At 38.9% G+C, this 27,922-nt stretch overlaps 1 protein-coding gene and 1 long non-coding RNA gene across 3 annotated transcripts; one reads left to right on the plus strand and one right to left on the minus strand.

Moving 5' to 3' along the window:
- RTCA (RNA 3'-terminal phosphate cyclase) lies at positions 1-8,487 on the plus strand. Of its 2 annotated transcripts, XM_037404701.1 has the most exons (11): positions 1-169; positions 286-386; positions 1,188-1,331; positions 2,818-2,941; positions 3,444-3,502; positions 4,015-4,156; positions 5,335-5,459; positions 5,597-5,655; positions 6,153-6,247; positions 7,395-7,499; positions 7,850-8,487. In XM_037404701.1, exons 1-11 carry the CDS (start codon positions 125-127, stop codon positions 7,946-7,948), a joined length of 1,098 nt encoding a protein of 365 aa, XP_037260598.1. In that variant the 5' UTR covers positions 1-124; the 3' UTR covers positions 7,949-8,487. The 2 variants fall into 2 exon arrangements, with proteins under 2 accessions (XP_037260598.1, XP_037260599.1); XM_037404702.1 differs by lacking the exon at positions 7,395-7,499.
- On the minus strand, positions 8,121-27,830 carry LOC119155730. The gene is made up of 3 exons (XR_005106825.1): positions 15,899-27,830; positions 13,761-13,880; positions 8,121-11,611 (listed from the first exon to the last, which is right to left on the minus strand). It is a non-coding gene; the product is annotated as an uncharacterized LOC119155730 (long non-coding RNA).
- Between the last annotated feature and the right edge of the window lie 92 nt (positions 27,831-27,922).

Here is a 27,922-nt window from a genome sequence, read left to right on the forward strand (position 1 = left end):
GGCGCCAAGCGTTGGCCGCCCCGGGGGGCTGCTTCGCCGGGGACTCGCCGTCTGCCGGGCCCCGCCGGGATCCCGTTGGCCCGGCAGGAGCCTCTGCGAGAGACAGCTCCGCTCGCCGCCAGCCATGGACGGGGACAGGGTGGAGATAGACGGGGGCATCATGGAGGGGGTGAGCACCAGCGGCGGGCTGGCCTCGCCCCGCCTCGGCCCGGGCCGCGGGGACGGGCGGGCCGGTGGCGGCCGGCAGGGCGGGCAGCGCCTGACGAGCGCCTTTCCTCCGCGCAGGGCGGGCAGATCTTGCGGGTGTCCACGGCGCTGAGCTGCCTGCTGGGCCTGCCGCTGCGGGTGCGCCGGATCCGCGCCGGGAGGAGCCAGCCCGGCCTCAGGTAACGGCCCCGCCCGCGTCCGCTCGGCCGGGGGCTGCCCCCCCACGTATTCGGTATTTCCGAGAGCAAACCCCGTGCGTGTCCGTTGCCTGAAGAGGGCCCGTGATCGGAACATCCCGTCTGCGGCTCGCTTACAGGGAAGGCGTGAGCGCGAAGGCAAGGCAGGGCGTGAAGCGAGCGCCCCGCAGCCCCTCGGTGAGGGTCCCGCGGCCCGTCCCCGCCCGGGCACCGCCGCAGCCCCGCAGCGCGGCTCGAAGGTGCCGCGGAGGTGCCGAACGGGCTGCACGGCACGAAACGTGAAGCGCACTGGAGGCCGTGTAATGCTCCAGCGGAACACGGTTCACCGAGCGTACGGTTTTCTTTCCTATTTAAATTAAACAAATGGAAACGCAAGCGCAGCAAGAAAGATCCGTAGCAAAACTGTTAGCTCCCCTGTGGCTCTGGCAACCGGGCACTGGCTTGGCTCCAGTTTAGCCTTGCCATCGCTGTCCCACTGCATTTTTGTCCCAAGCATTTATCACGTTGGGACAAGCGATTGCTCCTGCGTCTCATCTGTCTGTCTGGACCCATTCTAATGGAAAACACACCATAATCCTAAAAATTCCGTAATGGCCTGAATGCTGCTCCTTTGGCTCTTGTGAACTCAGAAGTGCTGTAGGAACCAAATCAAATTTCTCATCCCTGTCTGATCTGAAATTTGCAACTGTAGTATTTATTAGTTGGTGTTTAGGAGTTCCTTTAATGTAACATGAATATGTAGTCTACTTGCATGTATCCTTAACTTTGTCTTGTTGTTCCAAGGCCTCAGCATCTGTCTGGACTGGCGATCATTCGAGATCTATGTGAGGGGAGGCTGGAAGGTGGAGAAATTGGCTCAACAGAAATAACCTTCACTCCTGGGAAGATAAAAGGTGGAACACACACAGCAGATACAAAAACAGCAGGGTATGTCTTTGTGCAGGGCTAATGACTGACCAGTAACTGCTTTTAACTGCTTTTGGTAACTGTAAAATAGTGACAGAAGAAGTTTTCTCACTTTACCACAAAAGAGCAGGGGAAAAAAGAGCATTAATAAATATCCAATCAGCCAAAATCTGTGCCACCTGAGCCAGATATATATAACCAAGGAACCTTTAGTGTAGGCAGGATATGTATGACTAGAGTACATGCTAGTGTTACAGTTTTAAAATTATAGTCAGTAGCTGGACACAATTAATGCTAAGCAAAAACCAGCTGCCCATGTATTTAAAACTTTATCCTTTATTTTCTCACATTAGTACATTACATATCAGGTCAAATGCATTAAATTAGATAAGTATCTCAAATCCACAAGATCTGAAATAATCCCTATTGTATAATATAGTAAATTTTCAGGTTTTACTTGCACACGTAATGGTACGATATGAGATACTAGTCTTTTGGAACTGGGAACATATTCCATCCATGGTTCTTTGTGCCTGTATTTCTTCTAGCCTATATTTCTCTGTTGGGTCCTTGGTTCTTGGAATCTGTTGCAAAACGGAGTAAATGGATTTAGCTATGGAAGGCTGGTGTGAATAGTTGTTCGGAAGCATAGGCCAGGTTAGGCATAAGTTAAGGTTCCCTTTAAGTTAAGAGAAATCTTTTTCTGAGTTGCAGTAGTGTAAATAACCCAGCTGATGCCTTTTACATAACACAAAAAGGCTTGAGTAAGCAGCAATGTAGCAGAATTAGTAATTAAGCACAAGGGAAGGGGGGGGGGGGAGGGAAACAAAGAAACAGTATGGTTAACAAATGTTTGGAAGTTATTTAAGAAAAAAAACCCTGTATTTTCTTCAGTTTGGTGGTGATTACTGTTTTCACAATTCAAAATGGTCTTTGAAACCTCTGTGAGGTAATTGTTTTGTTTTGCTGAACAAACTTTTGGTAACATTGTTTTGGAAGCTTTTTATTATCTATGAAACGTGTAGAGATTCAATAGGGGACTCTTGTATCTGAAGCCTATTTTCTATGCCCCTGAATTTTCTTGTATGGGATGCTGACCAGATTGTAAGCATTTTTGTAGTTTTCTAAATATTTTTTTATTAAATAAGTATTACAATATTAAAATTGCTGCCTAAGCCTTTCCTTTTTTTTATGATCTGCCAGCTAAACCTAAGGTTTTCACAGTCCTATCATTCTACTAAGTAAACTACATTACTTGCATTTTTTATATTCCCATTTGAAATAAAATTACTGTGAAACAAAAACCTTGACATATAGGCTTTCTAAGGACATGAAGTTTTAAATTAGTATTTTTTAAGACTAATAAGTTTACTTTATAGATAATGTTCAAAATCAAATACTTAAGTAAATTCTCTGGGAAGTTAATTGCCTTTGATACATAGTGATTGTATGGAATTCTGTGGATTATAACTGCATGACATTTGTAATATCTTTTAATTGCTTTCAGGAGCGTGTGTCTACTGATGCAGGTAGCAATGCCCTGTGTGCTGTTCGCTGCTTCCCCATCAGAACTTCATTTAAAAGGTGGGACTAATGCTGAGATGGCTCCTCAGATAGACTACACAGTCATGGTAGGGATAAATTTCTTTGACTTGGTGCATCTTTCATTCATATATATGTAATGTAACTACTATACTGCTGCTTTTACTGCAAGTTTATTTGTAATTACAGGGATTAGGCATGGGAATTTAACACTGTTAGTGTACTGTATGTAAAGAGCAACTAGCGTTTTGTGGAATTCCCTGAAACAGCAACTAGTCTGTGTGCTTTTAATTACTAAAGAAAATTTCTCTTTAAAATATTCTTTAGTCTGGAAGTGCTGTGAGTTGTTCAGCATTTCTCTTTCTCTTCCCCTAAGAAGATCCTTTTACACAAAGTGTCATTCAGAGTGAAGTATGAGGAATGTCAAATAAGCTGTATATGGATGAGACTGGCTATCTTTTTTCTTTTTCTTTGTAATTATGTAACTGAAATTTTTGTGTTGAATTTTTTTTTTCAGACCGCATAAAATAGTGGGGAATTATAGATGCAAAATATACTCACTCTGAGTTTTTATATGTACTTGTTTTTCAGGTTTTCAAGCCAATAGTTGAAAAGTTCAATTTCACATTTAATTGTGACATAAAAAAGAGGTGAGCAACAGAGAATTGTGGCAGAGGCAGGCCTTGCTGAACCACTGTGTGCGCACAGAGGCACGCATACAAGATGCTCAATCAAGTTGAGGGATGAATTTATAATACGTGAAGTAACCTGCATTAGCTGCTCCTGTGTATACTGCCACCATATGATGAATGTGTTACGGTTCTTTCCTGTCTTTTTTTTTTTTCATTGCTGTCTTCAGCTGCTGTTTAACGTTTCCTGTGTGTGGGCTACTGCTGAAGGAAGTGTATGCTGAACAATGTATGAGCTTTTTCTGAGGTGCCAGTTATGTTGGTGTTAGGTAGTTAATAAGATGTTATGAGGTAACACTGATAGAGAACCTAATACTATTCTAAAGATTTCTAAAGCACACATCAAGAAAATTTATATGTACAGTAACGGAACATAAAAATGTATAATGAAATATATGAAAAGCCTTTCTGGCTTTTCTTGGTTTCCTTGTGTTTTTTGCATTTAGTTATATCTGATTACTGTTTCTAAATAGGGGCTACTATCCTCAGGGAGGTGGTGAAGTTGTAGTCCAAATGTCACCAGTCAAAGAGTTGAGCCCAATAAACTTAACAGAACGTGGCATAGTGACGAAGATATATGGAAGAGCATTTGTTGCTGGAGCACTGCCTATAAAAGTAAGTGCTGATAATAGGCTCTGGTAGTATCCAACTTCATATATCTATATAAAATTGCATGTAATCTGCTTGATTTATCTCTACTGTTCCTGTATCCTGTGGTGTTTCACATACAATGTAGCCTTATTAAATGGTTTCAGTTATTCCGGCCATGGAATGGAAGTTTTGACTTACCGTCTTGCTACGCAATAAATGCATTTTAGGTAGCAACTAAAACAGGAAATGGGAGCAGCATCCCTGACACATTTCATATGACTGTTCAAAAGTCTTTAGCATATATTGAGCAGTAGCTTATATCTGATTTGCATATCCTTCATATCTATGTGGATTATTTTAAATTTGAAATCACAGCCCTTGTTCATAGATTTGTGGGTAGACTATGGTGCACTGTAATAGGCAGAGGTCAGAATACATCAAACTTTTAAACTGTTGCTAAGGGTATTAGACAGGACAAGTTAAGGGTAGGTTTAACCAAAGGTAAAAGAGAGAAATTTGCTCCTTTGTACCCCCTTCTTGCTATTATTCCTATCCTGTCTGTGTTTACAGAGGCTAAGTGGTGGGATCTCCTTAAGGCTCCTTCTCACACGCAGGCTAGGAATTAGTAGAGGAAGGAAGAGAGGAAACTGAGTTACTTTTTGAAGAGCTATGGACTGCTGGTCTTGGTCTTAAAATCTCCAAACCTATGAATACTGGTGATGATTGGATCACAAGAATGTGATAAGTTTCATCTGCCCCCACCTGCCTGTGATTTAAAACTGTTATTTTATATATTTTATCTTGTAGGGTATATCCTGTACATAGCAATTGTGAGGTGTTTGATGGTTTTGTTTGGTTGGTTTTTTTTAATAATCTAATGTCTTGAGGTAATCAAGACTAAAATCTAATCTTTCTATGAATGGAGAAAGCTTCTTGAATTTCTATTGATATTGAAGCTTCCACATACATCACCATAACTATCATTTGTTCAGCATGTAATGTTACCTAATTTTGTGGGAAAATTCTCAGAAGAGATGATGTTAAGTGCTTGCTTGTAGGGGCTTTATAATAATCTTTATTATTTTTCTAGTTAATAAAGTAGCCGCTTTCTTCAGGGATTCACTGTAATAATCAGACTTACGAGGATAAAGTATTACTATGTTACATAAGTTAAATAATGTTTTTTTCTTTTATCTTGTCAGCTGGCAAAAGACATGTCTGCAGCAGCAGTGAGATGCATCAGAAAAGAAATCAGAGATCTTTACATCAATATTCAGCCTGTTCGAGAACCTGATGATCAAGCCTTTGGGACTGGAAGCGGAATAATGTAAGATGACCCCAAACCTTCTATTGATACCTGTAATCTTTCTGGTTGATTAGCTAGATCTTGATTACATATCTGGTAAATAAAGTGTAATGTTGAGTGATTTTGTTCTTAATAATGATTCTGTTTTTTCTGCTTAGCGTTGTTGCAGAGACTTCAACGGGTTGTTTGTTAGCTGGATCATCACTGGGCAAGAGAGGTAAGAGTTCCATGAAGTATACCTCTTTTGCATTTGTAAATGGAATCTTGCGCTTTGTACTAAGCTGCTTCTGCATAGTGACAAAAATTACAAAATTATTAAACTTTTATCAGAATGATTGTTAAGGATCACCGAGTTGAAAATGCTTCTGGACTTTAAGAACATACGGTCTTTGTTGTTTACCTGTAAAGTTTTAGTTTGACAGTCAGTCTAGATGTGTATTTAGATTATAAGGAGTAGAAGTGATTCTAGTTTTAAATGGTTTGAATAGAATGTTTCTCTGACTAAGTAGGGTTACTTTCTTTCCACTGCTTAGGGAGTATGAACTATGTGTCGTCATAAGATGGGAGGAGTTTTTTTAAGCAGACAGTTGAGACAAGAGCGTGGAGATAAGGTTTAAAAAGTTGATCATTTAATGATATTTTTTTTTCTTCTTTCTGTATTTTTAAAATGTTAATTAATAATTGTCAGCTTCCTGACCTGGATTTCTCTGTTAGGAAAGAATTCTGACAAGGTTGGCATTGAAGCAGCTGAGATACTGCTTAGGAACCTTAAACATGGTGGAACTGTGGATGATTCTCTGCAAGACCAAGTAAGGCTCCTGTATGTGTTTACATGAAGTTCAAATAGCAAGAACATGCATGCATGTGTTATTTGTAAAGAATATAAATCTGAACAGGGAAAGAACTGACCTGTAGATTTCAGTTAGACCATATCTCCACAGGTAGGTGTGGCTTTACATAATAATTTAAGTCATTGGAGGTTTCTGGGTGTGGTCACAACATCACTAGGTCTAACAAATTACATACAGTTCTTCAGAGCCACAGATGCTCCTGGCTTTGCACCCACACCCTTACATTTTCCCATCCTGTAAAGAGGTACAAATTTGTATCTATTTGGCGCTCCATATAGTGGAGTAAAAATAGCTCCTTGGTTACATATTAAGAATGATACTAAGTGAAGCTATTGGAGAACAGAATATCTAGGAGGTGCTCCTATTTATCTTGCTAACCTAATTTCATTTGAGGATGAAGACCCTCCACTGTCTCACTTTCAGTAACACAGCCTAATTAGAATCTTGGGCTGTTCTAGATAAGAGACATTACATCTTAGGTGTAAACACCCAGCCACACATTACTATTACATAGTACAATAGGAAGTGTTTTGGTCTTAGGTTCATCCTGCTTTTTGCAAAGCATGCACAGTACAATTGGTGAAAATGTGCCACGGCTAGATCCAATGTGCACGGGAAGTGCTCAGAGTTACATCATGCTTTAAAGAGTACTTGTCATGGTGATGTTTGTAAATCAAATCAGATGTTTTTAAATATCTGTCTGGTGAATATGTGATCAGAAAGCGTTACAATTAAAAAACCTCTTCTGGAGTTTTTCTCTCCATAAAGGTAATCTACCAATCTGGAGTCTGACATGACTTTGGGGAATTTTGGGGTGGGAGGGTGAGAGAACGCAAAGTTAAATGTAGTTAACAGGAATTCAGTGGCAAACTCCACTGTGGAAAAGTAGCAGCCCATCTGCAATAGGCATTACAGTAGTAATTTCAAAGATTATTGAGGCTTGGATCACTCTTAACATTCAGCATTATGAACTTTTATGAAACTTGGGAGACTACATTTTTTACATCTACAGACATTTTGTATGTTTTTCCTTTTGTTTTTCTTAAATCAGTAAGTTCGTAGGATCTGAAGATTTATTTGATAATTACCTTTCCTTCCCTTTCAGCTGATCATTTTCATGGCACTAGCAAAGGGAGTGTCTAGAGTAAAAACTGGACCAATTACACTTCATACTCAAACAGCTATACACTTTGCAGAGCAGCTAACAAAGGTGAGCCCAAAAGTTCAGGAAGTTTTACCTATCAGTTGTCATCCAGTAACTAGGCAATGTGCAGTTCAGCAGGCATCGTGAACTGAACTTGATCATGGAGAGCAAGCATAGATAAAATAATTGCTACAATATTTGTGTGGAAGTTTACTTGCAGAAAGTGAACATACTTGAGAGTTAAATGCTTTTAGAATGGTTAGATACTTGCTACCTTTATTTAAATGTTTTTTAATGAAATCAGTCAAAGTTGTAATATATATCAACATATGGCAATACGATTATTAGGCATCAGATCTTGAATAGTTAAACTTATGTATAACTGAATTAGTGATATATTTCTAATCCTGTTTTAGGCCAAATTTACTGTGACAAAATTGGAAGAGGAAGATCCCGGTAAAGATACCTACATCATTGAGTGCCAAGGAATGGGGATGATAAACCCAAACTTATAGGTTTTAAAATAACAACAACAACAAAGACAACAGCAAGCTGACAAAAACAAAACTCAACATACCTCAGTGATGTATTGCACTACATTTCAAAGGATGTATGATATGCATGTGAACCAGAGGAGCCTTCTGTCACGTCAAAGCAATTTAATTTCAAGGATGATGTGGAATTCTTCCTTGATGTGCTGAGAATCTGTGGTGTGAAAAATGGAAACTTTACCTCCCCCCCCCCCCCACATTAGCAGCAAAGTGAGTACAGGCAGGACAGCAAATGGAATACATTGTATGTATTTGAGAGCTTCAGTTAGAAGCCTTGAAAATTCAGATTCAAAGGAGAAAATGACTAATTCAGTTTTGAAAAAATACTGATACATTCTTTCCCCTTTAAAAAAAATAGACATCTATGTTTTATTATGTGGGAACCTTTATGTTATGAGGTATACAGAATGAAGTGCCCCATCAAATCTGTATCACTGTTCTTCCTTAACCATTTTGCTTAAATTGTGTGTGAGGACATAATAAAGCAATATCACCAAGTGAAAGCCTGTTGTTTATATTTGCTGCCTATCTCAGCAAGTTGTGTTAGTGGGAGATTGCATACCAAGTAACCTTTTAGAGGTGTAATTTCTCTCCCTACAGAAATAACACTCACTGCATAATATAATCTTCTCCGTTAATCTGTTTTAAAAACCTTCTCAGGCAAGCTAAACCAATATACCGTTGCTTATATCCCAGACACTAACTTTACGCTATGATTGGATTTTCTGTCTGGTTATCCTCGGTAGCATACTAACTGGGTCTGCATTTTCACCAAGCTGTTGTTTGTTTGTTGTTTGTAAAGGAGGAGTACTTGGTTTCAGCTGAGATTAGGGAGCTGTTGCACCCATGTATGTAGCCACAGACACACATGTGTATGTACACTGAGCACTGCATATACACACAGGTGTATTTAGGCATATAAACCCCAGCTGCATTATTCCCTGCCTGTGGACTAAGTAAGGAAGGCATCTGCCAATCTGTCCCTCATTAAGCTACAAAAGCTTTGTTTGAAGTAGAAGGAGGGTAAAAGGAGAGGGAGGGCATAGTTTGTTTGGCATATGAAGAACTGCATCACAGTTGGAATCACTTAGCAAAAACTATATAAATGCACTCTGGAAGCTTGAATTGATTTCCAGGTTTTTCCACAGCCCAGTCTGCAGCCTTTGCTCTTAAGATCTTTGACTATTGAACCTACCCATGGCTAAAGATATAAACTTGAGGTACCGTTTGTCTTACTCATTAGGATAACTGCATCACAGTGCATTTCTAACACTAAGAAAATCCTTTGCCGATACACGGAAACGTTCATCGCCCACCTAGTTAGCGTGTTGTTTCTTGGGGTGCTTCCTCCCCACCTCCTCGCGGACGCTGGGACGGGCTGCAGGGGGCAGCAGCCACCTGCTGGGAGCACGTTTGTGACGGACACGGCCCCTGAAGTGCTCGTCTGCTGCTGATGGGTTTCAACGTTCCTTGCGAAAGGATGCTGAATGTATTTTTTAAGCAAAACAACTTGCAAGCAAGCCCCCAAAGAAGGGTCTGTGCTTGAGAAAGCAAGCTCTTCTAAGCCACATTTGAATGGATCTTTACCTGTTTCCACAATTAGCAAAACTCATATCCTTAACTAATTTAACTCCGAACGGAGAAATTCCTGCTGAAGGGATGGGTGCTGTAATTTAATTTGACCTCATGATGAAAGAACCGCTAACTTAAAAGTTACATCAGGTCGATTAGAGCCTTGTCCAGTCAGGTTTTGAAAATTTTCAAGGATGGAGGTTCAACAATTTTACTGGGCAACTTGTTGACAGAGCTTAACCACTGTCAGAAGCGGTATGAGCAAGCAAAAGGCATAGGCTTTTTGTTTGTTTAGGTTTTGTGGGGTTTTATTTGCTAGTTTCTTAAGCTGAGGGACTGCTTAAATGGAAGTTAATTCTTGCTGCAGGAAACGTTGGAAGGTGAGCTTAGCCATATACCGCTTCTTCACTAGTTTTTCATAAGAAAACAAAGCAGAAGAAAATTACGTAATCAGTTCTACCTTACTCGGAAGATTTCTGGTATGTGGGAAATACTCAGGTTTCTCTGGCAGCTGAGAACAAGGAATAAGGCGATAGGACTTAACTAGGACTACGACGATAAAACCAAAAATTTATTAAAAATAGTTATATATCCTCGCTAGAAATTAATACAGATGCATTATTGAATACAGTTTGTAACCTACGCAGTTAAAAGTTATTCTTTTTTTTACCTTTGAAGTTCAATCATTGGTTTCTCCATAACGTAGTATTTTTACCAGTATCCAGTCAAGCAACTTTCACAGAGTACAGGCAATTAAATTTATTTTTTGTTATGTAATTCCAACATCTGTAGAAAATTACACTCCTCGAGATAATAAAATTTATATTCCTTATACTGTTATTCAGAGTAAGCCAACATTGTGTACATCCTTATAAATTACAATCCAGAGCTAACGCCTTCCCTCCAGGTTTTAAAATCTCTAGTGAGTGCCTTACACATTTGACCTTCCTGCCCTGTAATCACTGCTTCACTTCAGCAGTCAAATAAGGATGACCCACTTCCTTGCCTAATAGATTCTGTGGAACGTAAGCATACTTAGATAATGCCTAGACGGTTTAAAGACTAAATAAATCAGCATAACTAATTCTTGTCATGTTAAGAAAACCCTATGAATAAAAGCACAGCTAAATTAATCTTTTAAATTTAGGCGGACTTACATATTTGTGCACATATACATCCTGCATTATGTATGAAAAGTAGGATAAGCTTGAGCACGATATTGTATCTGGTCTCAGATGTTGGCTGGAGTACCTTTTCATAGCTTTTCTTTGCTTCTGGAAAACTATGCCAGTTTGCACACCTGAGATGATATCTGCAGTGCTACAAAAAACAATTTCCCACATCCACAGTTGCCCAAGACTATCTTGGAATAATTGCAGCAAAAAAGAAGAGCTAGCACAACCTTGGCAGAACAATCTCACATAAAAATTTCTAGCTCTGTCCATCACTTTCTGAAATCAGGTCCATCTAACTAAAAATTTCTTTCGGAAATAATTTTAAAACGCGCAAGTTTTGTTTCTAAGGAAAACAAAGTTTAAAAAATATATCATCAACAACATAAAATTCAGTTGAACAAAAAATTCACATTGACAGTGAAATGCAATACCTGTCTTCCCAAGAGACATACAAAAGCATATAAATGCTCAGTCAACATTTTTACCATAGATTACAAAAAACAAGGTTACCAAGAAAAAAACCTCCTCTTAGTATACACACAATAAACAGCAGCTCAGCAATACTGACAACTATTACTTCACCTCCCCACTCTCCATAAGCCTGTTAAAAAAAGCAGCTGGTCATTAATAACTGGCAGCCTTGGTAGCTTCCTTGCACGCCCATTCAAGTGTCCAGCCCCCTCTTCTTGTGGCGTGACCAGTGGAGCCAGCACTGGATGGATGAGGAGGCTGATGAGCTGTCCCTTCCTTGCTCACCTTTGTCATTGTACTGGCTGTCCCCTTATGCCACCCCTGCAGCGCTTCCCGGACTGAAGGAACCTGGTGCTGATTTGATCAGGCTTCACATGCAACCTTTTTGTCCTCAGCAGTTAGAAAATCTCTAGATGGGAGACATCCAGAAACCATTTTACTCTTCAGTAGGATTAAATTCCCCAAACAAATTTTATTCCCTGCTATACATGCACACACACACAGAGAATTTCATTACTCAGGCCCAATTCACATCCTGTCATCTCACGGTTACCTCTACCAGGAAACATTAATCATAATTCCTGTTCTTTTTCTATATACAGTAGTTAACTACTCTTCATTACGTATATACTTGAACAATTTCAACTGAGGTAATAAAATTGGTAAAATTAATTAGGGACTACTGGTATCACTCATATTCTACCAAGTTGCTATTTTCTGTTTTCAGTGGGGTTCCACATCATAAAATTTAAATTCTCTGGGTTTACATTTACTTTCAATTCACTTAGATTTTAATCTACAAGTCAAAACATGAGCTGCAGATCTTCTTACATCACACTCCTACATTGCACGTGCTCTATGTACTTAAGCTTAAATTTTACAGCATAATTAATTCTTCAAATTAATGCAGTGTGTGCAAATTAGTTGTTGGTAGTTAGTGGTGTAACTTTTCCTTTTTTCAAACTTCCTTTTTTGAATATTAACTAATACTTACTGTGCGTTACTTGAAGCTTTTTAACTTTCATTTATATCCATTTACAATCATATCATTTTTAGCAATACGGTTGGATTAAGTCACTTGTGGGAATGTATTAACCTTTTGTTCAGGAAGAGATGAGACATTGCTTGCACCTGCTCTACAAATATGCACTGAGTTTTCTTATGTTAATCAGGCACATTTGAATCTTATATAAAAACTTCAGTGTGGGTGTATGGATACAACTAAGATGCTTACATTTAATACTGCTCAAACAAGTACTGCCAATGACTCACAAGTTTTATATATCAAGGAAACGGGATTAATCCTCTCAAACCATGTGTGCCTCGTGTACTTCCACAAGAGACAGTTGTGTTTGGATGAGGGCAACGATCAGAGAAAGGCACTGCACTGAGAGCTTCGGGGACTGAAGCCTCCAGACAAACCAGGGCATTACGTGCAGTCAAGTTCCCCCGGAAACACTGTGCCCTTGTTCTCACTGAACTCAGTTACTCTCAGGAGAACCTCTGAACCTCTTCTCCTCTCATGCCCGTAAATCTGCTTCAGCTGGTAACTGTTCCTCTTCTGAGCCTGTGTGTCATTCTGGTCACTAAAGTATCGGTACAACATTCACTGTTTTCTAGACCATGTTGAGAATACCGCACCTGGTTTTGGGCCCCTCCGTACCAGAAAGACACCAGTGGTCAAACTGGTCTGTGGCTGGAGCCCTGTGAGGAGAGGCTGAGGGAAGGGGGCTTGCTCAGCCTGGGGAGGGGGCGGCTTTTGGGGACACCTACCAGCAACCTGCCAGTGCCTGCGAGGAGGAGACAGAGATGGAGCCAGGCCCTTCATGCCGGTGCATGGCAGGAGGGTGAGAGGCAGCAGGGGTAAACTGAAACAAAAGATGCTCAGGCTGGGCAAAGTCCTGACCAACCGAGTCTGAGCTCATGGCTGACCCTCAGGCACTGAGCAGGAGTTTGGACCAGGACCCTCCTGCGGTCCCTTCCCACCTCAGTTATCCTCTGGTCCCGAATGTCCTGTCTGGCAACTAAAGATCATCTGAACATAGTGCAGAAGAATTCCCTAAAATATTCCAGCACAGGTTGTTTATAACCGAAATTGTTAAAATGAGCCATAGGTTAAATAAAACACCATACCAAATAAAGGTGCACATAGGGGAAAAAAAAGCCAAATTAAATTCTAGACAACAGAAACCATGGAGAAGTTTTTTAAAAAAATTAGAGCTACGTCATCTTGAATTAAAAACAAGAGAATGCAAAGACAAAGATTCAATCTGTTAGTCACTGGAGAGAATAGGAAGTAATAACAGTATCTAAAAATCAAATAAGAGAGGTCAACTGCAAAGCGTTTCCCTAATATTTGACTGCAGAAAAGTCTGTAATGACTGAGGTAAAACAAGTGGGAACAGAGTCCTGTGTAAACTTAGGCAGAACCAGAATTTTTCATTTAATCCCAGATTTACTAGTGCATTGAAGACCAAAGTTCAAAGCTTAGGAAACCTACTGATAAGTCCACTTGAAAGCTAAAAGCTCTTAGGGAGTATGCGTATGGAGAAGCTCACATTACAAGCCGCATGATTTTTAGGTTTTGTATCATCCAGATGCCTCTTAGGTGTTTCACAGTCTCCCCTGTGCAGGAGGCTTTCTGCCCGATGCTTTCCAAATCCAAAGCATTTGGAATCCTGTAATGATAGGATATCTGCTAGAACAAGGAACTCTGACTTGAAAATCCCACTTTCAAATAATTGAATCTTTTTTTCTTCATATAAAAGTGTTTCAGGATGAAATTTTGGACAAATTTTCTGCCACACCATGCAAGTTTTCAAAGGTTCATAAAAAGAACAAATCTTATTAGCTCAGAAAACATCTAGAATTATTTTTCACTATCTCCTCCCAAATATATTTGTCTAGCCACTTAAGGTTTCCATTACCAGATAAAAGGTTCCTGTGTAAAAAGACAATTTGTGAAAAGCTTTAATGATTTCTCCACATGGAAACCTCTCTATAAGCAGAAAATTTTGCATGCACTGCATTGTTCTAGTTTATACAAATCCAGCTGACCTGAAGTTTGTGCAAGTCTTATAATCCAGGAACACGCTAGTAGATCATATGTTTTCTCAGCCATTAATACTTGTAGCATCTCAACAAAGTCAGGCTTGTTTTAATCCCAGACTTCTTTCCTATACTGTTCTTATATGTTCCATTAAAAAAAAAAAAAAAAAAAAAAGGTGATGAATAAAGCATTCACCTTTTATCAGAACGGGGTCTCATACAAAAAGGCTGTGCAGACTAAGACAAATTCCAGTATACTGTATTTTAGAAATAGTGGTCAAGACTTGGCTGTTGTAATACAACAGCAAACCTTTGCTTATAGTATGATGAAACCACGACAAAGGGAATTTACGTTTGTATAACTAAGGATGGAATTTGGGCTATATGCATAAATGAAAAAGATTATCGGATTACAGCATTTGGGAAAGAAAGGGGAGAGTAAGCAGTGAGTCTAAACAGTATTTCCATCACTTCCATTCTACTATCATCTCCCCAGACTTAGCCACAGACTACTGTACGTTTGAATTATACTTTGCTGTAATGGCTTGCTAGTGAGTAGTCCACTGCAAATGAATTATGCTCACTTATATGCCTTCCAGCTATGTAAATCTATCAGTTATACTGTTTTTTGCAAACATTAGTCCTCTCTTCCCCAGTCCCCTTTCCCAAGATTCCTTAGATAAGGTCCTCTATCAGTACCATTGTAAGATGCAAGTGTAAAGAAGGATTCCTAATTTATAGCAATTACATTCACAGAACATCCAAGTCAAGTCAAAGAAATTACTCTGAAGTAGCACTGGCAAGCACTGGCCCCAACTGCACAGGGAATATCAACACGTGCCACCAAATCTTAGACAGCTACATTGGGCTCGTCATCTGAAATGAGGATAAGCACATGGCCCCCTTATGTTTAAGTGATTTGGTGGTGCTGTATAAGTATCTCTTATCAGAACAAGATTGTTAGCATTCTCTTCCATGTGGGAAAGTTCGTTTTCATAATCAAATTATCAGATGTAAAACTGCAAAGGAAGACTTTGCGAGTTAAGCTGAACTGTATGTGCTCAAAATAGGACTTAAAAATTAATTGCATTCCATAAAGTCCAGCAAACCTTGGGCCTTCTATCCGTTCAAACCTTTCATCTTTTTGTTACCCCCCGCAGCATAGCTCTGGACTTTAAACTTCACCTCCTCAGCTTTACCAGTGATTTTGCTACACATAATCAACTTAGCTGAAACATTCTTAATTATACCACTAATGTTGGGGTTTTCCTCTTCCCATTCCAAAATGTAGAAGTCTCTGGTCTCAAAAGCCTTTGAAAATAACTCTTAATTCTATGCTTTTTCTTTCTCTGTGCTTTTTAGTGTTCTTAGCACTTTTTCAGTGCTAAAAAAGAAACCGTTTCAAAAAAGCCAAAAAGTCAGTCTAAGCTGCTGCTTTTGCTGGAGGGCTAAGAAAAGACCTATGCAGCTAATTGATGAAAACATTCCAATGTGCTGATTTCTTTCACCTTATTAATTACAATTGGAACAAAATTTTCAAACTTGATGGACTGCTGGAGCAAACTTTTAAAAGCAACTGGCTGATTTGAAAGTTTATATCTTTCAACAGGACTGGACAGGACCTGCTCCCAGGTAAGGTAAAGAATACCTGTACAAAGTCTCATTTCCAGAAGCGGTTACTTGTGCTCCCACTGAAGTTCACAGTTGCTGCAGCGTGCTCAGCTCCTCTGAAGCCGAGGATATACTCAAGTTTGGTTTTGTTGTTTTTTTAAAAAACCAGTTGCAAAACCTGCACAGCTGAACACAGATTTGGTTAGTAACAATGAAATAGAATATTTACAATGGCTTAATATAGTCCAAAAAGCCATATACCAGATAAAAAACCTTTATATATTAACCTTTCAAACTTGCAGAAAGGAATTAAGGTAACTGAATCAATGATAACCACTGTCAGAGAGAAAAGGTCAATGTAATGTTGAACTAACTTGCTTTTAACATATTTTGGTCAGTCAGCACAAATAGTTCTGAAACTGTGCTTTAGGCAGATTTGTTTGCTTCTGTCTTAGAACACAGTGACCTCCAGGACCACAAGATTTATGTCCTCTGACTGCAAGCCAGATTCCTGTATCCTGTTTATTATTTAATGTGTGCTCTGTAAAATAAGCACAATTCAAATGCTTTGCCGCTCAATCAAGCGTCAAGCCCAAGCCCACATTTAGACAGTATTTAAATATGTTTTTTATCCAATGATTATTTAATGATCCTGAAACAGAACCAATGAAACCTGCTTCCACATGAATGCCCCACCCACTCTGGTTATCATGCAGAAAAAGAGGAGAGCCTCTCTCCCACGGCAAATTGGATAGCTAGTGATTGCTGCTATTTGGAGGGAAAACTATGTAAGCCCTTTCTGGCAGAGGAAGAAGTTAAACCTGGATCTCTTACTTCCTGGATGACGCTTTAACTCACACACTGTGAAAAGAAGGAAACCCTATCACCTCTTGTCCCAGCTGTTAAATGACTCCTGGCTTTCTGATGGAAAAGGTTGGTGGTCTCTCGCACTACAAGATCACAAATTAACAGAAAGATATCCCTGAAGGAGGAACTGGGTTTCGAACACACCCATGTACCACTTAGGTCTCACCAGCAATCACCAAGAATTTCGATGGTTCCCTGTTCCACTCCTTATGGGCTACACAGTGAGCCTGGGTTGAGGGGAAATCCAGGATCCCACTGTCCAGGAATTCGAGCGTCAGGTCCAGCCACCACATTCTAACCATTCTTCCTTAAAGCTGCTTCTCCTACCACATAACTGCATGAAATTGGAGTCTCCAGGAAATCACAGTCGGGCTGTTTCCATGAGCCACTGCTCCCTTGTACACATTAGTAGTATGGGTAAGAAATAAAGTAAAAATGAAACAGGAAAATAAGGAAATCTCAGCAAAACCTGCAGTTTTCCGTATGATCTCATCACATATTTAAAAACCTCTGATATTTAGCAGGTTTAAATTACACAATGTCACTCTATTGATCTAAGCCTTTCTTTTGCCTTCTTTCTCTTCTCTCTCCCTACTCATTACTCACTTGCTTTGTATCGCTGGTTGTAGCATGTGGATCTGAAGAAGAGAGCAACCCAGTGCCCATGTTCTGCACTGCAGACTATCAGCACCTCCAGCCTGCAGACTCAGCTGCAATAGAACCAAGTACTTACAATAAACAGGTTCAAATAAAAAAACCAACCTAGTCTTTTTTACTTCTTGTTAGTTTTTTACTTCCTTTTCTGCTTCTATTTTTATTTTCTGTGCTCTGCTTTCAAATTAATTTCTTTCCTGCTTTATATGCATTTCTTCACCTTCCCTCCAGATTTACATTTATTTCCCTTCTCCTCCCTCCCCTCATATTCACATTTACTTACACAAGCATTACAATATCACAGTGTTGTTAAACTACAGAATTCAAAGTACTGTCTGGCTCCAGCTAACCTTGGCTCTTGCAAAACCATTTTACTTCCTGCAAACTACAATTGGAGATGCAGAAAGCATTCAAGGACATCTCTGCCAGCCCCTCCTATGGTTTAACTGAACAAAGCCTCAGTTCCCATGAGTGCAGCACTAGCCTCTGCCTACAGAGACAGCTACAGTAAGTGGAGTTTCATGTTAGCTTATGAAATAGAAGGAATACTGGAATATAGGATTCACCTTATTTCTGCACGAATAGGGAAGACATATCCTCCTACAGAGTTTGGTTGGGTTTTTTTAAAGAACAAATTGTCTGATGCATACCATATTAAACTGAGGCAAATTAAGCTCACATATATAACGCTGTAGCTGTGCTTGCTCCAGTTCCTGGAGCCAGCTACACCCACAGAGCTTAGAGGGGTAGGACATCCATATGAACCTGCCTATACCCGTGCCTGAGTCACTCCTGGAGAGACCTTGGCTCAACCAATTTAGACAAAGTGAGATTTAATGTGTAGGCGGCATGGATTATCTGGGAGTTCTGGCTCAGGCAAGCTAAAAAATAAAGTCTAGATGAACATGTAGTCAATACCATTCTAGCAAAAAGGAATCCCCCCTTGTGTACATGGAGATTTGCGAAGGCTTGCAATTACATCCCAGTCCTTAACAAAATAACAGTTATTGGCCCACAGACATCTTTGAAACAAGGATGTTTTTCTTTTAGTTCTCCTTGTTTAGGTGACAGTGTTGTTCAGAGTATGCCTAAGACTGCAGAGAAACTGTGACGGAAATTTCACAAAATAACTTGCATGAGATTCCTGAGGTTTCCCAACTTCGTCCAGGAAAAGAGCAAGACTGGCTTTTCTCACAGAAATGTAAGACCGACCTTCAATTAAACAAAGATACGCAAAATCTGCAAAAAGCCCAGCAACAGAACAGATTAAAGAAATCCTGACCAAATTTTAGAAAAGTCTTTTTCCCAGCATTTTACTCCTACATATGCTTTATCTACCCCATGCTCAAACTACCACCATATGAGGAAGAACACACTTCTATCCCAGCATCTTTCTCCTAGTAGTTACATGAATTAAGCTTCACTATATGCCTGTAAGATCAAACAGTGTGAGAAGGCAACATACGCGACAGACAAGTGAAATCAATTGCTAAAAGGCATATTAGAAAAGACTGAGTAAAAAAGTAGATTTCAGCATCCCTGGTTCTCAGTTCCTAGTTGCGCTGCCTGACTGCTCTTACTATTTTGTAACAACTGAAATTCATAACTATTTTGAAGATTTCCACACATCACTGATAGTAATGCTATTTTAAACCTCTCTAGTATAGGGCTAAACCCCTATATTTTTATTTTCATGCTAACAGATATCTCAAAAGTCCAGAAGTGCTTCATATACTGTTCAAATTTAGCACAATTTTCTTCTCTGGAACAAAATTTAGCACCCAGCTTGTGTGCTGTACCACAGCTGTTAGAGTAAAGCATTAACACTCTCAAGCACGTAGAACATATTTAATGCCTCTTTAGAAATAAAAATGCAGCATGAAAACAGGATGAGAGCAATTCAGAAACAATTCATTTATGGGACTGTGTGTCTCAACTTAGAATCAAGTGTAATTTTGTGGCAATTTTCAGGATCTTATGCACAAAATCAAGAGGAAAAGCTTTCCAGGGAAACTGCTGCATCTAGAAAGCTTTTTGAGAACCTAGGTCACTGTGCTTCCTAAACTCCTGGCACTTTTATGGCCATCCTTCCACTGCCTCACAATCTGCTACCCTGTCTCCTCTTCACAACATTTCTGCAATTACAAGCACAGAGTGCTACGGTCACGCATCTTGCATGTGGCGTAGGGTTGAGTCATAGTCCTGAAAAGACTTACTGAAGCCTCAGTAAGTGCACTGAATTTACTTACATGTTTAAAAAGCATTGTGTTTTGTTAAGACATGATTTTCTGGCTCAGATTATTACTTTAAAAATTACTATGATGCTCATATAAAGACTAACAAAATGGATCTTAGGCTTTGGGATGACTTATGTCTGGTGCAAAAACATGAGGGATCAACTTAGTTACTTCTTATCTTATTGATACCATTGCAACTCAGCCATTCAGAAAGGAGACACATTTGTTAACGAAGTTAAATGAAAGTTCCATCAAATTAAATTGTAGCTTTTAGTAATATTAAAAATCATGTCTTTATTATCCCAAAAAAAAGGCACTAGCTTTCACTTAAACACAGGTTTTATTAATTGAGTAAAATCTACCCTGGCACAGCTTTACAAATGCACACAGAGACATTATTTCCCCCTTTAATCTTGGAAGTAAATAGTAGTAGCGTTGGCAGTGGTGGCAAACACCCAAATTTAGGTCAGGGGATTAGATAGCTGTGAGGACAGCTGTCAGTTCACACTATAGTTATGCTTCTCTCAAAAGGCAGTGCTGTTTGTTGACATTAATTTTGATGTTGCACAGATATGTTTAAACCATCTGACTCTAGATTATAATGGAAAAAGTACTTCCTAATAAATTTCTTTATGAGATGACAGTAGGAAGACAAACAGCAGTGATTTGTAGATTTATGTTCATGAGTCATGGATTTTGACACAAAGTTTTGGGGGTTTTTTTGAGTTTTTTTGTTGTTGAGCCAGTGAGTGATAATACAAGATCACAGGAACAGCACATGTTCTTAACCAACTTGCTGTTTCAAAATAATTCTGGAAAGCTGCGGACATAACCAATACGTATCATTTGTACAGTAGAACTGCTGAAAGTAACTCAAGAGTGCACATTCATCTACAGCATTAGATCTGCTCACCAGGTTCCTTAGGAAAAGTTCCTGGCTGCAGACTGCAGGCTTGCTCCGGGGCAGTGAATACTGAACCATCCAGCCATCCTGACGCAGCTCAGAGCCCTGGGTTTGTCCTGTGCACCAGGTGTCCCACCATTCCACCCAGCGTGGCACAGTTAATGCCATCACAGAGATGGAAGACACCGAAGAGGTGTTATCTCAGTAACCTAGGGAAGCACATACCGGAGTTGAGGGCTGGACCTGGGGTGTGGCTGATGTGGTCATAAAATGGGCAATCTAGAACAGATGTACAAGTGAGAACTTTCAAACAGGAAAGGAGCAGAAGTGTTTTCTATAACTAATGCTAACAATAAGTGAAAACTTACCTTTTACTCAACAGTTATTCGTTAAAAACAGAATATGCTGACCTTCTCTTACATCAAACGTTCTTCTAAATTTCTATAATAAGCAAATCTATATTTCAGTTGGCTTCTGGTGATTTATGGATGGCTGATCCTAAACACCATTTGCAATAATCTGAAAAGGAAAGGGTTATGGCTGCAAAGCACTGCAGGACCATGGTAGGAGAGATACAGCCCATCATCGCATCTTCCTTTGTCAGGGGCTGAATCCTCTATTCTGTGCAAACTCTGAAAAGTCATGTTTATTTCTACAGAACAGGTCTTCGTGTTTGAAAGAACATTAAGACAACCTTAAAGTCTTTCTGGGAATAAAGATTTACTTGAAAACACTTTTTGATTTAAGGATACTCTAAAGGAAGTCCTAAATGTGGTTATCAAATACACTTCAAATGTTCAGGGAAATGGAAAATATTTTTAGTCAACTTTCCTTGGAAAATCCAGGTCAGACTTTATAAATATCAAAGACTTCCAGAGAGAAGCTAATTGCTTTCTACTTCCTACAGGAAATTTTTGCTATGAGACAAGCCGAACAACGACCATTTAGATGAAGTTATTAAATTCCACTATGTTTAGTGTGCATGTTACTAAGTAGGCGGTTATCAGTCACTGTTCTAAGCTCAGTAAAGGTCTCTGCCAAGTGTGCACCTATGATTAGTTAATTATCAGGAGTAACCAGTTTCACAGACGCTTTCAAATTATGCAAGCGTGGGAAAGATGGCTCTGTCATCATGCTGATGATCACCAGCACTAGCTTGATTGCACTAGCCTAAATAAGAGTAAGGCCCTACAGCAATTTGGATTGAGAATCTGATCCAGTCAAAAATTAACTTCGCAGAAGAGGGTGGGTGAGAAATCAGTTTCCAGTAAGGAACAGATTCTCCTTTTGACCTACTAGGAACAATTTGGATTGGAAGTTATGAAATATCTTCATCTGGTATCAGCCAGTCTTTGTCGGCTTAAGACAGCAATATCCCAAAATATTAGGGTCTGCAAGGAATGAGAAGCAGAGTAATACAAGAAACATTGTAACTCCTTTAAGGTAACTAAATGATGGAATTTCATTTGAAATAGAAAGCACCAGACTGATCACTGCCTATGAAAGGTGACGTTGCACTAGAAGTTTTGGAGAGAATGACAAAGATTACTGGCATGTGAAAAGCATCTCTAAATACAAACACTTGAAAGAGTGACATTTTGGTGATTTTTTCTTTTTAATTTAGAAAACATACGAGTAAGATTTACACACATTAATGATTAGTAGAAAAATGGCAAATGACAACCTTTGTCTTCCTGCATCATAATTGAAAAATAAAGGAACTAAAAGAAGTATTTTAAAGCAATCACAGGAAATAATTTTTGCAAAGTGTCTAGTTACACTGTGCAACCCTTTTCCACAGGAAGTCATTCGAGACAGCACTTTAAAGGAGTCGTGAAATCATAGAATGGTTTGGGTTGGAAGGGGCCTTAAAGATCATCCATTTAGACTCATGACTAATGCCACTGGTTTGGAAGGGACACCAAGCCTCATACTTGCAGACCTACATTTAAGTAATCTATATCAGATATCAACAAATCTCAATACTGTAGAAGCAGCTGTTCCTAAATCTGTCTTCAGGGGTGTTTCTTACATTCTCCTGCAAAACTTTGGTTGCTTCTTATTGCCAAAGACCGGTGTACTGAACTGTTTGAATGCTTTTCGTTTGATTTTGTAGGGGAGTTACATTGCTTGTTACAAAACAGGCAACAGTATGTTGTGGGATGCATAGTTACAGAAAAATTTAGGCAGGGATGACCACAGGAGGTCATGAAGTCCAACATCCCACACAAAGCAAGGCTAGCTTTACAGTTAGATTAGGCTGATCAGCTGAATTGCAAAAATCCTTAAGGACAGAGGTTCTACAGCTGCTGAGCAACCTGCTTTGAGTGAGGAACCACCATCACCAGGAACTTGTTGCTTACATACCATTGGTATTTCCCTTGTCACATCTTTTGACCATATCTCCTTGTCTTTTTATTGTACATCTCTGAGCAGAGACTGGCTCTGTGTCCTCTCTAACCCCTGCTAAGCAGAGGGATATTGAAAGACTACAATCAGTCCAGAAACATGTTTTGCTCTTCTAAGATGCATTTTTTAACTGGCAACAGTATTTAGACATACCTGCAGATTCCAAACTTCAAATTGTAAACCACATTAAATGGGATGAAAAAGTAGGCCTACGTTAGCCACAAAATTTCTCATACTTCAGCTTTTAAACCTGCCATCAGCCTGTTTTCCAAAAAGTCTACGCTTTTATTTCAATCTAATTGTGACCTCTTTAAAGGTAGGAAATCAAATTATCAAGAATTAAATCGATCAAGCATATTACAGGAAATTTAAGGTGCTTCTTTGTACAATTTGTGTGTGGGCCATAATCTCAGGGTGACCTAGAAGATGCAATGGACTACATTTCTTTATCAAGACTGCAGACTTCTGTCTCTTTCCATAAAAAAACAGGAGCCTGAGGATGACTCTTAAAACACAAAAAACATGCTTTCAAGATGTGCTTGACAGTTCAGCTGCAGGAAAAGATACAACTAAAAAGAGATACTCATCCTTTAAGTACAGGCAGGGATGTTAATCTTGTGGTTCAGAACTGACAGTTTTTCATTTCAGGTGTCATAGACTTGAGCTCTGATTACACACTCTTCACAGGCTCCAACAAAAGAAACTCATTTCATCTGTGCTTCATGCTGTTGGTCTATTGTTTTACATATTCATTTTCATAAATCATACAAAATGCTACCTTGAAATTAAGTTTTTGTCATTAACAGTGGAAACAATATCTCTGTAAACAATGTTTTATAAAATTCTATGAGATTTTAGAAGTGTTCTGCCAATTCAGTAAGGTTCACAATATTTTTCTCTCCTCTGTTTTATTACTGCTCTCTACCTTGTTTTATTATTGCTCTTGTTTTACAGTTTGGGACATTTAACAATGTATCAGCCATTTTTTAACACTCTCTGGTCAATATTCTACACACTAAAAACATTAGATTCTTAGAATCCAAATAAATCTACACCAATTTTTTTTCGCAGGTTTTGTTGTGAAAAACATAGTAAGGCTTTCATTTTAGCATTTAGCAAGGAACAAGAGAAGGCGTGGTGGATAGTCTTGCTCTTGCCAGCCCTGACCCTGACTGTCACAGCTGTCCCCCACTTCATTGTACGCTCCACAAAAGGAACAGGGGAGCACAGCGTAACAGAAAGAAGTCGTCAAATAATCCCTCTGCAACAAACCCAAAGGGACTCTTTTTCAGTCCTTTAATATGTCAAAAAAACCTCCCAGTCTTCCTCCATCTCAGAACTGTCCTCCTTTACCCTGATTTCAGTTCCTTGTAAGGGTCCAGGTCTCACAAAGGAGCAATATTCTAAATTATTGTACACCTTCTGGACAAGAAATCTTTTTAACTTTGCTAGATAAAAAGCAATTTTGTGAAATAACATAAGGTTCCAACCAGTCCAAAAAGTGATCAAGCTAGGGTTTTTAAGATAAGCATTCATTTAATGTGATTGTAACGCTCTTCCAATGAAATAACCTCAGTTTCTATTTCAGAGATACAGCACGAAAACAGTGATTTTTTTGAAAGTTTATAACGTTCTACTGTTTCAAATATAAACTCTTTATAAAAATAAGATTACATCAGTAGTATGACTACCCTCCTCAAAAAAAATAAAAAAAAATATCAGGTTTTCCTCCAATGCTAATTCTATAGAAAACACTGGACCTAATTTTTAAAGTAATTATCCAATCTGCTTATCTTTGTTTTTAAAAAATGATTTGAACATTTAATACCTAAGTGAGAGTTCTTCAAATATGAAAGTAATTAATTACTCACTACTACTACATTAAATACAGTAATTGGCAATACAGATTGGATACAGAATTACTCCTTAATAGTTTTTGCATATTCAGCCCTTTGGCTGAATTTGTGGGATCACTGTCAAATCCCTCCCTCCCGCTGCTGACAGCCTGTAGCAATGCTGTACAGAGTTCTTCACACTGCATTCTTGTGTCCCAGATATTATCTAGAAATCTAGATAGGTCAGTGTTGAAAGATTGCTCAGACTTTCTCCTGCTTTCTTCCATTTTGAAAAGAACACAAAACAAAACAGTATAAAACAGAAACACCAAAAGCTCCCAGACATGCCACTACAAGATATTGAACTCAGTAAAGCAGTACTTCATTCCCTGCAAACTATGAATTTACATAATTTCAAGTGACAAAACAGAAAAGAGAAAAATCCATTGCAAGTAACTAAATGTAACGAAGCAAACTCTGACTCAAGAAACTCCTGAGCTTCAAAACTGTTGGAGGAGCATTTGGAGAATACATTACAATACTTGTTGTTTTTTACAGCATTTTTTAAGCATTAACTTTTACCTAGTGCTGTTTAAAAAAAAACGTGGTCATTCTTATACTCTACATCATAATGAACTTCATTTTTCTTTCACTGGGTCTTTCTACAATTACCTTGTTGCCTTCTTACCTGGGTCTGGTTCCAACACCATGTACACGCATTCAGAAAAGACTGTGGAAACCTTGGGGTGAGTCAGCATTAATGTCACCCAGTATTCACCTTCACTTCCCTATTCAATCAAGCCTGATGCTAAACAGATGCCTTGATCGTAACTCATATCTGCTCACCTGTCTCTCATCTCTGCAAGGGCTTTGCTAACAAAAACCACAACAGCTTTTAAGAGGTGGATTTTCTGTCCAAAGAAGTGCAGATCTTGGAGGTTTACACAGCACCAGTCTATTGAATTAACAGTGAGCTAGACATAGGAAAGAAAAAGGAATAATCATATATGCAGACTACTGATGAAGTGTGCTCTTCAACTGCTTGCTACTACAATACTTGCTAAAAAACAGGGAACAAGGCAAAGAAGAACAAAGCTCTGTCAATAACTTTATAGATACAATAAACAGGATATTTCAGTACATTTACATTTTGAACTCAGAATTTTCAGCCTATTAATTTACCTTTAGGTGTGGAAATAAATTCTCCTGTATCCTATATATTTTCTTTAGCTGCTTCTACAGATAGACCACTTTTTTGGCTGGCAGACAAAGCAAGTAAAGCACTATTCTGCCATGTTCTTGCTTTTTACTTCAACTTGGGAAGAATGATTTATGCCAACACTGGCACAATTTCTTCAAAGAAATTGTGTTCTTTAATCAAAAGAGACAAAATCTTGCTATCTACTCCATCTCTGCTCTGTTATCAGTGCCAAGGCCATTGTGACTATGAACTAGAACAAAAGACTCAACAACAATGTGATGCTGGAATTTTGTTTTGTTTGTGAGCAGCAATTTTCCTTTCCTTTTTCCCAGCACTTATCTACAAAAACTAAATTATCTCCCTAAAATGTTTATTTCTGTATATGCTTTTCAGATAAGAGTGCCTGAATGAATTATTCAACAGAGAAGAATCATGCTGTCTTGCCTCACTCTACTGTTATATTACTTGGATATATATGGAGGGATAAAATGTTCCTGAATTTTAGTTGAACAAGGAATCCATAGAAACAATAGTAGATACATTTTGGACATAGTTTTAAAAACTGAAGGCAGACATTTTTAAACTCTGTTTTTATGTATTTCTGATATTGAAACAAGCAAATGAATCCACGTTTGTGGTAAGATTCTATTGCTTAAGCCCATTAGCTGAAGGTCAAGATACAATGCAGTACATACTCCAACCCCGTTTTCTGAAGTTCTCTTTTCAGCTGCACGTTAGAAGTAGTGCTAAAGGATCTAGCGCTGGTTTTTTCCATGCACACCAAGTGCATGGGAATGTAAAAAGCTAGTGTAATTTACTAGGTTTGACTAGCCAAAGCAAAGAAGCTCTGTGGCTCAACCAGTAGCAGTGTCTCAAAGTTACATCACTGTAAGTCTTTGAGCCCTTAATAAATATGAAAGAACAACATAAAATATAACAGTCTGAAATAGGTGGGAGTGTTCAAGACATGACATCCGTGTTGGGAACATGAATTCATTCAACATCTATAGCATGATTTCTTCCAGCTGCTAAGAGCAGATGTTTCATATCTGCCTCATTCAAAGGAAAGGTAAAATATTTAAGAGAAAAAATCAACAGCATTAGGTCACAACATTCTGGTTTTTTACAATTAAGCACAGCACAGAGGGGTAAAATCATTCTGGTTTCCTCATATACTCCTTTCTAGTTCAGTTAACACATATAGGTATAATTTTCATTGCTGCAAAGAAAAAAAGAAAGGCCATTGTTGTCCTACTTCAAGTCACATAAACACAGAGTCCCAGGCCCTCTGTCACACCTGTTTATAAAATACGTATTTGCCTCTTTTAAAAATAAACCTTCCATTATTTCAGGCACAAATCTTAGGATTTAATTGCCTAAATTTCTTTACATTGTAAAAAACAAAAGGTGCCTTTATAAGGGTAAATTTTCAACCTGTCTGAAAACTGTTCCGCTTGTTTCATTCGCAACAAACCTTAAACATAGCAGAAACACTGAGAGGAATAAAGAACACAGTAAGCAAGGGGAACTACACACTCCTGTATCTCATGGACACACATTTGACCACTCTGTGTACTTCAACAGCATCAGAAGGACTCCTCAGGTGGGAAGGGCAAAGGGACAAACAGGAGATTCCCTGCTTTGGTAACTGGTGGTTACCCAGGTACTCAGAACACTTTAACTATTAAGATGCCCGGTAACTAACAACAAAGCACATCACTCTTTCACAAGCATTTCCATATTGCTGTTCACATAACTTGCATTGCATCACTGTGGTGGCAGGATATAGAACACATGGTCCCCAAAGGACTGTGAACCTCAAAGGATGTCTATCAGCACAACAAACAACAGAACAAAAGCAGTAGTTTCTGTCTTATATATATATATATATATAAAATATATATATATATAAAATAACTGTTTGTCTCATTTCTTTTTAAAATGTGAAGCGGCC

This window comes from Falco rusticolus, chromosome 11 (genome assembly GCF_015220075.1).
Source record: "Falco rusticolus isolate bFalRus1 chromosome 11, bFalRus1.pri, whole genome shotgun sequence".
Classification (NCBI taxonomy): Eukaryota; Metazoa; Chordata; class Aves; order Falconiformes; family Falconidae; genus Falco; species Falco rusticolus.